Source organism: Zootoca vivipara, chromosome Z1, assembly GCF_965207765.1.
Source record: "Zootoca vivipara chromosome Z1, rZooViv2.hap1.1, whole genome shotgun sequence".
Lineage (NCBI taxonomy): Eukaryota > Metazoa > Chordata > Lepidosauria > Squamata > Lacertidae > Zootoca > Zootoca vivipara.
Window position 1 is genome coordinate 57207673 of NC_142583.1, and position 12075 is coordinate 57219747.

Sequence of the window (12075 nt, forward strand, 5' to 3'; positions counted from 1 at the left end):
CAATGAATACTTATTTGCTTTAAGTTTCTCTTCTGGTGTCTCCTACTCTCTGTGCCAATGTTGCTAAAAACAGTTTCAGAAAGTGTCCATAGCTACTGGGAGTGTATGATATGCAGTTTATTTCATATAATAGATTTTGAATTTATATTTATGCAAACTTCCTTCTCAGAGTCAAATTATCATTCAATAATGTGCAACTTTTTCTAATATGAATTACACAGACACAAACTATATCTATATACACAAGCTGTTTCAAGTAGAGCTCTAGAAACACCAGCTAGTAAAACGTATAATTTATAATGTGTGGTTTTTTTTTTAAGAGAATGGTCTTGTCTATGGGCTAAGAATAAGGTAAAGGGACCCCTGACCATTAGGTCCAGTGTGGTGTAGTGGTTAAGAGCGGTAGACTCGTAATCTGGGGGACCGGGTTCGTGTCCCCGCTCCTCCACATGCAGCTGCTGGGTGACCTTGGGCTAGTCACACTTCTCTGAAGTCTCTCAGCCCCACTCACCTCACAGAGTGTTTGTTCTGGGGGAGGAAGGGAAAGGAGAATGTTAGCTGCTTTGAGACTCCTTAGGGTAGTGATAAAGCGGGATGGGCTAAGAATACTAAGGTGTAAAAATCTTGTAGATTAACAATTAGAAAGCCTTCATCTCATGTTAAAAGGGGGGAAATTACAAACCTAATTACTTGATTGCAATGAGCACACATCGGAGTTCGCTTTCCTGCAGGAATATGCTCTGCCATCTGAACCAAAGTGTCTTCATCTGTTAGCACAGGTGGTGCTGCTGTATTTTTTTCACTTGGCACAGTTGCTCCGGGTCTTCCACCCTTGTCTGATGCCCATCCACTTCCAGCTGCTATAAAACAAAATGGAAGGAAAACTTTATAATAAACTATGCTTGCAATGATAAATATGAGTAACCTCAAAGTTTTGAGGCATAGCATATGTAATGATTGGGTCATAGCTAAGCAACTAGAGAAAGAAATAGATGTGTACCTATATATTAATCTGTATAATAATAAGAATAATCATTTATTATTTATACCCCGCCCATCTGGTTGGGTTTCCCCAGCCACTCTGGGCAGCTTCCAACAAAATATTAAAATACAATAGTTTATTAAACATTAAAAGCTTCCCTGAACAGGGCTGCCTTCAGATGTCTTCTAAAAGTCTGGTAGTTGTTTTTCCCTTTGACATCTGATGGGAGGGCGTTCCACAGGGCGGGCGTCACTGTAGCGGTTCCTATTTATCTACTTGCATTTTGACGTGCTTTCGAAATGCTAGGTTGGCAGGAACTGGGACCAAGTAATGGGAGCTCACCCCGTCACAGGGATTTGAACCGCCAACCTTCTGATCAGCAAGCCCTAGGCTCAGTGGGTTAACCCACAGCGCCACCTGGGTCCCCATTATCTTGTTACTACCTATATCTAAAAACAGAGGTTTTCAGACAGTCTGAGAGCAACTCTGCATTCATATTATTTGAATCACAGTGTGACTCAAAAGCCAAACACTAAAGATATTAAACTTTAAGCAAACAAATGAGGGATGAATGATATGCTACCTTCTGACACATTTACAAAGGCAGTACAAACAGAAGCGCGTTTGAAAAAAGCATACTTTCATGAAGCATGTCAAGGAATGTTAGGACATTACCAGAAGTACATTTTAATAAAAGAAGACTTGCTTCCTTCCTTTAGTTAACTATTACCAAGGGGGGGAAAAGGGCATTGGAAGAGGCATTTTCCTCATTTGAAAATGGTGACCTGATGTGTACTGTACAATGTTGCATAATAGCCACAGGAACCCAAGTGGGGCAGGCCACTGAGAAACAAGAGAGAGGTGTTGAAATGCTTTAGGAAGCACCAATGTTCTCAGAAGTACAAACAAAAACCCACACCACCAAATGGGGTGATCCTCTGAAACACACCCCAATGAGGACTGAGTAGTCAACAGGAGTGACGGAATATTGCATGACAGTTGGGGTGGAGAACCAGGCAAGGGGACAAGAGACAGAACTGGCCTGCTTGAGCTGAACCCCAAATGAACATTGCAATGTTGAGAAACATGTTTACAAATATTCAACTGGATAAAGAAATACCACTCCTTAGGCATGCAAAAAAAAATATATTTCACCTATTCATATACAAACACAGCATTTCCCATGAAATATTACTACTATTGCTACTTCAATTTTCTATATCAATTTTTTAAAGCCTTAAAATTAAAGGTGGCAATATTTGGCACAGCCAAGGTTTTATTAATAGCATGTTGTACTGCTGATTGCCAACTCAATAGTGAACTGGGGGAAAAAATAGTGAAGTATTGCTACAAGGGAGTAAGGTCAGATGTGTGAGGCAGTTACTCTGACAGATGATCTCTTGCCCATGGCAACAATACAACAGACTAAATAGTTCAGCACTCACTTAAATATAAGATCAAGTGTCATGCAATGTCTATAAATAACAATACTACTTCAATGTGCACAATTTCATTTTCAACTGCTGAAATGAAATAATAGTGCTATTAGACTAGTATACAACAAAATGCTGGTTCTTCAGCAGAATATTAACACACTCTTATACAGTGGCAGTTCTTTATTTCCTGTCCATGTGGATGCTGAAGGAATGTTATCATGCTTAAATAAAAAAATAATTATGGTAAATGTATGAGATACTTTAGTCCCTTAAGATCCCCCAAAGAATCATGGGCTCAGGTTAGCAGCAGAGAAAGAGCACAAAGCATTCAATAGCCACTTTTTATTTTATTTTGCTGAATTTGTGGAATACAGATAAAGCTTTAAATCCTCTCATGATGAAAGGGCAGAACAGGAAGGATTATGCTGTTATCATTTCTTAAAATGACTGAGAAAGCTAGAATGTGCACCATGAAAATCAGAACAGGTGCATTAGAGGCCCGGTTACAACTTCAGAGGGTTAGTTTCCTGCTGTAGTAGCTAGCCTTTCATCTCTCAAGAGCTCAGATTAAATGGGCTGTGAAGCTTCTTAATTAAAATGAGCATTCTGGGTTGGCTTGGGTCATCTTCTCATCTGCTGCACCGTAAGCCACTCAAAAGTCAGCACAATTTCAGAGTTGTGTGTGTGTGTGTGTCTGTGTTGACTAATAATAATAATAATAATAATAATAATAATAATAATTTATTATTTATACCCCGCCCATCTGGCTTGGTTTCCAGCATTTTCCAACAGAAAAATGAAATAATCTATTAAACATTAAAAGCCTCCCTGAACAGGGCTGTCTTCAGATGTCTTCTAAAAATCTGGTAGTTGTTTTTCTCTTTGACTTCTGATGGGAGGGCGTTCCACAGGGTGGGCCTCACTACCGAGAAGGCCCTCTGCCTGGTTACCTGCAACTTGGCTTCTCGCAACGAGGGAACCGCCAGAAGACCCTCGGTGCTGGACCTCAGTGTCCGGGCAGAATGATGGAGGTGGAGGCCAAGCAAGAGCAGTTATAGAACCTGGGGAGGAAGTAGCACCTTGGAGCACCATCATATCCTATTTACACCCATCTATTTATTTTAGTTTGGTTAATTTTTGCATCAAGTACCATTAGTCATTATATGTCACAGATTTGTATCTTGGCTGGCTTCATGGTTTCCCCCGAGTGATTTTTGCATGCTGCACACACCCAGCCTTCTCATGATTTGTGAGATCAAAAATTATGAAACCGGTATCACAATAAGGACTTCAAGCTGGTTTTGGACAATATATTGATTTATCGCCTAGCCCAAGCTCTGGATAATGCCATTTGGGTAACTGGGATGCCATACTGGGACTCTTAAAAGTATAACTACTGAGTAATGAGGCAGAAATGGCTGTGAGATATAGAGACATTCCCACATTCCAAGACAGCAAGAGACTTCTGCATGGACAGTTCCATGCAGTTCAGAATGATGATGGCAGCAACCAGACCCCCAAAAGGCACAATGAAGATAAACACACAATAAAAACCAATAGTTAACAATGCAAAATTCACAAGCCATTACCATCAGGTACAATAAAACTAGGGTTGCCATATGTCTGGGTTTCCCCAGACATTTCAACCGTTCTATCCTTGCTATTAAACAGCACTTCCATTTTACTGTTGCCAACATTTCTAAAGGAGAGATGAGAGCACTGGCTGTAAATCATCTAGCCTGATGAGAAGACCCTGTCTCTGAACTATATTTAAACTAGGGAATGGAAGAGAATTTCATTCAGTTTGTAATTTTAAGTGAACTGACCTGATTCCCATCTCACAATGGACTGGAATAATACAGCCCTTGACTCAAAAACTGTACCAAGTGTCAAAAATATATATTTTAGGATAAAATCGTCTAGAAATATGTTCAATGAGATAAAACACATACTGTATTTTAATATGATTTTTGGATGGGTTTTTTTCTCATTAAAAAAACAACAACCAGTTTAATGTGGAAACAAATTCATGAATGAACACATGCAAAATTGGCACCAACTGGAAATAAATTAAAGACAGATGGAGGAGACTAACAGAGGTTACTGTAGTCCCCTAGACTTCAGCAAGGCTAACTAGTACAGTGGTACCTTGGTTTACGAACTTAATCCGTTCCGGCAGTCCGTTCTTAAACCAAAGCATTCTTAAACCAAGGTGTGCTTTCCCATAACAGCGGGAGACTCAATTATCAAATGGAACACACTCAACAGGAAGTGAAACATGTTCTTATTACAAGGCAAAGTTCACAAACCAAAACACCTACTTACTTCCGGGTTTGCAGCGTTCTCAATCCAAGTTGTTCATAAACTAACCTGTTCTTAAACCAAGGTACCACTGTAGTTAAATTAGCTTAGTATTCTATTTTTATTTTTTGCCTGTTAACAAGTAGGAAGTGAAATCAAAGTTATGTATTAAGTCTAGATCTAGATTACTGAATCTATCCTATATTTACTTAACTGTTAACACAGGCTGTAGGGCAAAACATTTGATGGCTTCCAGATTGGGGAAGACTGGTCTAGGAACTTGAAATCTTACTCATTTTACATTAAGGTATCCACTCTCACACGTCTCTCCCTTTCCCCATTGCTCCTTCTTCCACACCTTTGCCCAACACACTTCCATACATATCCACGCCCACACAGGTGCATTTACTGTACTATCAGACCATATTTCTCTCTTTATTCCCCACCTTTTCAAAGCACTGTAGCAACACCTGAGCTGATTTTGAACTGCCTCCACCTCGTCTAATCATAGCAACCTATGTGAAGTCGGTGTCAAATGCTACCATTTTGATCTGATAGCACCTCTTTTGCAGAGAGGTATATGTTGCAATGGAGAATCATGTCGTAATAAACTAATCAACCCTCAACAGCTTTTTGCTATCGCTCTTTGTCATGGGGTAGCAGGGAAAATTTGAACTTTTTGCATGACTGTCTGAATGTACTCTGGATAACGTATGGTAAATTTCCATCAATCATTGGTCCTGGGGTATGTCTCAGTGTACTGCGGCACTGCAAATGCTTTCTAGGAGCAGGGTTAATTCGCCTCTTATTTTGGCATTTTAAAATGTTGTTTGGAAACATGCACCCTCTGGGGGGCTGAGACAATTTTCTCTCCCTTAAATTTCCCATGGTGGCAGATCCACCTAACAGGGTAGCCTCAATGCAGAATTATTGGGGCCATGGCCGTGCCTGGCAATAGGCCAAGGAAGGCTGAACTGTTGCCAGAAGTGGGTGGGAGGAGGAAGAGGATATGGACACATATTAATCCACCCCCTCTGCATCTGACGCCATGGGAGCAGCCAATGGACTGTGGCAGCAAACAATGCAAGCATTTCAAAGCTCTCCCACTACCTGAACCTAGATATGAATAATGCTAAATATTTCCACACCAGTTTATAAACCTATGAAACAATACATACAACCCCGCCCCCCTCGCAAGGATTATACTGCCTCCATTGTATCTTCCAGTGGTCCCAGGAGTTGCATATTTTCACCGGTTTTCATTTATATTTGCACACTCCTAAAATAAAAACCTGAAATAAAAACCAAAAATAAACCCCACTGCCACAGTGATTTCAAAAGGTTGACATTTCACACCACAAGTAAATACCCCAGCTTTAACAGTTGACATTTATGAATAGCTTTGCTGAGGTTTCACAATATACTTTCCTTGGCTGCGTCGGAATTCACATTAGTTAACTTGTGAGAGTTTGTGGTATGCCGCCTCGTGACAGAAAAACAATTTAGAATTTTTAATACCAGACTGTCCATTTGTTAGAATTGAACTCCTCTGATGTTGCTACTGAACTATCCATACAATGTTTGTAGGGAATTAAGATCTATTCCTACATTTGCTATATTGGTTGACTGCAGAGATGCCTAATCACATCCTCTTTTATTTTTCTGCAAAAAAAGGGGGGGTTCCAGAGAATGATTAAAAAATATATGCAGAAGGGAACTTGCTGAAACAGGTCTAGGTCTGATCATTTGATTGTAGGAGTACAACAATGCTGTATTTTAGTTTGATTAAAAAATAATGATGATTTAGCTCAGGCATCCCCAAACTGCGGCCCTCCAGATGTTTTGGCCTACAACTCCCATGATCCCTAGCTAGCAGGACCAGTGGTCAGGGAAGATGGGAATTGTAGTCCAAAACATCTGGAGGGCTGAAGTTTGGGGATGCCTGATTTATCTACAACTCTGCATAATCAGTATTTCTATATTCCTAAGGTCACCCTATGCCCGTAAACATATGACCTCAACACTGCAAGGCATTATGAGAATATTATTTACTGCCTTCTGCAAAGAAAATGATCTAGTCATTAATAGTGCTAAATCCAAATTAGTGGTCTACAGTAAGAGGAAAAAATGTTATACAAATAGTACATAGACTAGTACATAGACCCCCATGGGGTCACGAAGAGTCGGACACGACTAAACGACTAAACAACAACAACAAACTACATAGACTTAGAACAGATAAAATCATGTTATCTTGTAACAGCTTTTTCTGCTTCAGGATCTTGGGCTTTACAAAAATAAAAATAACAATAAAAATAAAAATGAATGCTTAAATAGACTCCTGAATTTTAGGTACCTGTGATCAATATGCTCATTTTAAACGTCTTTAGAGCAAAAGTGTTGCCAATGTTTGTTTTCGGCACATAAATTGAGGGCTTTGCAAATATCACCAGAACTGAAAGAGTTCAAAGGCGGTGGGGGGGGGAGGTTGGATGTGAGTTGGGGTATTAAAAACTCCCCCTGCTTATTTAATAAGAACAGTTATGTGTTATGGCAATCTCTGGCCTAACACATGTTAGGATATCTAATTATTGGTGCAGATTATTTCAAATGGGTGAAGATAGATTTCCTAAGACGTGACTTAAAGAAACAGATGGTACCAGCTCCGAGCAGTTTCTGGTTTCAGAAATTTTCCAAGTTGCTAGAGCAGTATGGATTTTCAGGGCAGGCTCTGAATTCACTTGTGGCCAGAAACATCTTTAAACAAAGAGTATCAGATGTTGGAGCAGAAACTGACAAAGTTGAACAGAAAAGGGCTGCTATTATGCATTGATTGTCAGTTCCAAAACAACTGTATTTTTCATACTGATGCTGATATTTCCCATGAAAATAGTATACCAGAAAGCTTTCATCGTACTTCATTTTGAACAGATGGAATCAGTGATGCAACCGGAGAGATTCCTGGGCATCCATCTGTTGAGCAACCTCAGCTACCTGCCTCAGTATATTATCTGTATTCTAATATTAGAGAACACTATATAAAGTCCTAAGGGGACATGGGTGGCACTGTGGTTTAAACAACTGAGCCTCTTGGGCATGCATCCCCAAACTCTGGCCCTCCAGATGTTTTGGACTACAATTCCCATCTTCCCCGACCACTGGTCCTGTTAGCGAGGGATCATGGGAGTTGTAGGCCAAAACATCTGGAGGGCTGCAGTTTGGGGATGCCTGCTCTTGGGCTTGCCGATCAGAAGGTCGGTGGTTCGAATCCCCACAATGGGGTGAGCTCCCGTTGCTCGGTCCCAGCTCCTGCCCACCTAGCAGTTTGAAAGCATGCCAAAAAGTGCAAGTAGATAAATAGGTACTGCTCCGGCGGGAAGGTAAACGGCGTTTCCATGCACTGCTCTGGTTTCGCCAGAAGCAGCTTAGTCATGCTAGCCACATGACCCGGAAAAACTGCGTACAAACGCCGGCTCCCTCAGCCTGTAAAGTGAGATGAGCGCCGCAACCCCAGAGTCGTCTGTGACTGGACTTAACTATCAGCAGTCCTTTACCTTTACCTTTTTTTATGTAAAGTCCTTACAAAAAGCATGAAATATTGGAGACTGACCAGGGGGAAAAAGCTTTATATTATAAGGAACTAATCAGTATGTAACTTGGAAGGGAGCCTCTTTTGTGATGAAGTCTTCAAGTCTTAGGGTGGTATTCAACTAAGTTTTACTCAAAGTAGGCCCACTGAAATTAATGAACATGGCTAAAATATGTCTATTACTTCTAGTGAGTCGACCTCAATTGCCTCATGATTCAGAGGGATAAGTATGACGGAGGTGGGAATAATTAAATATTGGTAACACCTAACTCCTAATCTCATTATGACCACTCCCAGTATATTCAGACACAGTTAAATAGCATGGGAACAAGACTGACCCGTGTATTTCCAACTCTCACAGTGCCATACAGGGGCCCCCAATAACTATTTTCTGGAAATGGCTCTAGAGGCAGAAGCAGAACCATTAAAGTACAGTGCCCCCAACTTGCACTTTCTGGAGCTGCTCCAGAAGGACACTGTGGTCAAAAGGTGCCAAAACACCAAGCAGAATGAACAGAAGCACACTCCCCACATCTCCCTTTGATGACAAATGTCATCAACCAGGGCGGCCAAGGCAGTTTCACTGCCCTGACTGGGCCTGAAGCCAGGCTGAAATAGATCCAGACAATCAGTTACCTATTTTTACCTAGCAGTTAAACTATTTTGCAAAACCTGGACAAAAGCACTTAAATATTTCATGAAGTAGCTGCAGTTGCATGAGGAACACGTATCCACTGCTAAAAATAACCAAATACAATAATGGGAAGTCTTTGCATGTCCTGTACTTGGTATAGATTTCCATAAAAGCTCAAGTTTTCCAAATGTGTTCTAGGATCAGTATATAAATCTCCTTAATGCTTCACAGGTGGTGTTTATCACCAAGAAATCCAACAAATTTCATAAACAAGCTGATGAATGCACTGTTATGCTACCATTGTGGGTTTTTCTCACCTTGTTTTTATGGGCAATATCAGCTGCATGAATGCCTTTGTGATTGCTGTTATTTTCACTTAAGAAGAACTGGCACATTCTATTTCCCCCCACACAGCATCTTTTAGAAAGTACACTTTCAAAAGCTACTCCCTCTTGTCAGTCACCTCCCGCCTTCAGACAGTACGCAGAGCCTCTGTCAAAATCATCTTTCTCCCACAGTCACTGAAGTCATCCTTCTGTTAATCTTCTGCACTTCCTTTTTAACACTAATTTAAAACTCTAGTTCTCGATTTAAAGTGCCACCACCCCTGGCCTTCCCTGCCCAATCACCTAGAAGGCAAATGGCTGGATATATGTTTGTAAAAACCAATGTCTTTCTTTGCGTCTTTTGGCTTATTTTTTATTACTCAGAGGCCCCTCAAGTTATCTTTGAGAGCGACATCTTGGGTGTGAGTCCTGGAAGACCTGCTCCATGCCTTGCAGGCCCTTTCCACTTGACTTGGCAGGGCGGGACCCGGACTGACTCCAGCTACAAAAGCTAAGGCTGGGGTATTGCTTAGGGGCTTTCACTGTTTTGTTGTTGTTGCAGTTATTTATATTATTTTCCGTGTCTTTATTCTTAGATCTTATAATGTGTACTTTTTGCTGTGTTTTATTTATTGCTTGTTGTTTATGGCTACTTTTGTTATGTTTGTAATTATGTAGTAAATCTTTTCATGTTGTAAGTAAGCCTTAAGCATGGTTTTTAACTATGGAAAGGAAGCATACAAATTAAATGATGATGATGATAATGAAGTCAGCCTCAGGAAACAAAAAAAAAGTGTTAACTTAAAACAAACAAACAAACAAACAAACACCAACAAGGCTGTAGGAGATACGAACCAACTCAAAAGAACGATGGGATCAGTCATGAAACATAATAGCTTTATGAGGTGTTTCTGGGCACAATTCAAAGTGCAGTTTTTAACCTTTAAATCTTAAACGTTTTGGGAGCAGGTTGTTTGAAGGACCACTGGCCAAAGACACAAAGTTGCCCAAGCTTGGAGATGTGCCTCATGTGGCTGCGTGTGAAATGAATTTGGTTAGTAAGCTTGAGAGAAAGGGCCTTTTCTGTGGTGGCACCCAGGTTGTAGAAACAACTGCCCTCAGGGATGGGCATAGGCTTTAACTGTGGGTTTTTAAAACGGTTTTAAGAAACTTCCTTTTTTGAGCAGCCTTCTCTTAAATGTCTCTCTTCCCACCCCTGCCCGAAAGGTATGTTGCAGAATATAGCTATATCAGTTGTTACGATAGTCCCTTATTTGTTTTAATCGGCCTTTATAGTGAGCAGTAAATGTCGCTCCTTTTATCAGCCCTGATTGTTTTTAGATTGTTCAAATTTTTCTCCTTAGGTTTTTATGATGTGACCCACCTTGGGGGCAGCATATAAATCATTTTATAAACATAAATAAATTAGCAGCAGTGCTGTGTCAAATCCAATTGCCAGAGTCCCCTTTATTATACCACTTTTTTTGGAGATGGGGCAAATTTCAGAGATGAGGCAGGTTGGTCCATACGAGTTACATAACTTTATAAGGTGGCTGAGGAGCCAAGAGAAAGATCCTAAAAACAGTGTGCCAGTAACAACTAGCGCGATCCTGACTTTCACAGGACTTTTTTCAGCCTGCTGGGATGGAACAGGATATACTCTTTTTCCACGCACCTGTGGAGATCCTTTGAAAGCCAGGATTCCTGTCACTGTTACCAGTGCAATCCCTGCTTTCAAAGGCATTTTCTCTCCCAAAACCACCTCACAAAATTCCTTTCCAGCCCTCAAATCCCTCTAAAATTCACCCCCAATTTTCAAGGTAGATTTTTTTTAAAAAATGCTTCCCATCATCCCAATAATTTGCTTTTAAAAACAAACAAAACTCAGCTGCACTCGTAAAGTTCAGCTCAGCTCCAGGCAGGGAGCAAAAATCTTTACTCTTCTGTAGAGCACGTTAACACAGTTGTGGCCCTTGCTGTTGAGCTGGGGGACAGCAGAAGTGACAGCGGCAATATCAGAGAGAAAATGTCATTTTGAACATATGCTAAAAATAAAATAAAATCAACCAGTTATGGAAGACTGCATACTAAGACTTTCAACACCCTTAACTTTCCACCACCAAATAGAATAATCTGAAGGTTAAACACTGCATTTTTGTTAAATGTAGCATATCTGAAAAGAACACAGAGCATTCAACGCAGGCTATCGTCTTTTTGTAAACAGCCTTAACTTTGTCTCACATTTTGCCACTAAAAGTGAGTTCAATGGGGCATAGATACGATGAATTATCGCCACCTTGAGGATACTTTGAAGTTCCACACCTCTGAAGCTCAAAGAGTTATTCGTTTATTAAATGGTTGCAACACAGCCATATTCTCAAAAGGCCGCATTATTAAAAATACACGGCACATTAACACCATATGTTCTCTCTTTTACTTTGAGATTATTTGGATTTTTTCCCTGACTTGTAAGCACATACCCCCTCCCCCTCGCCCCAAAGGACAAATCCCTTTCAAGTGCCATTGAAAATACAGCTTTACAACTTGAATCACTAGAGAAGCAGGTAAGGGGACCCTATCCTGTATTCAAGATGGTTGATAGTCAAGCTATTAGGCACCTGCTGAAAACATTCTTGTCCAGACAAGCCAACCCTGATGCTTAGAAAGCTGAGGTAATTTTAAACTGTTTTAGCATGTTAGCTTTAATATGTTTAAAGTATGGTTCTGAATTTTTCTCGATTTTACTGTTTTACCTTGTTGTAAACCGCTTCGAGGTGTTTTTAAAAAGCAACCAAGCAGTGTATAAA

At 40.4% G+C, this 12075-nt stretch overlaps 1 protein-coding gene across 9 annotated transcripts in view; it reads right to left on the reverse strand.

Moving 5' to 3' along the window:
- The window catches only part of PDLIM5 (PDZ and LIM domain 5), a 138985-nt gene that overhangs the window by 11818 nt on the left and 115092 nt on the right, over nucleotides 1-12075 (reverse strand). For all 9 annotated transcript variants that reach the window (XM_088660501.1, XM_035112566.3, XM_088660503.1 and 6 more), the window contains one exon: nucleotides 683-860. In XM_088660501.1, the coding sequence (XP_088516627.1) occupies nucleotides 683-860 (178 nt within the window). The remainder of the gene's footprint in view (nucleotides 1-682; nucleotides 861-12075) is intronic.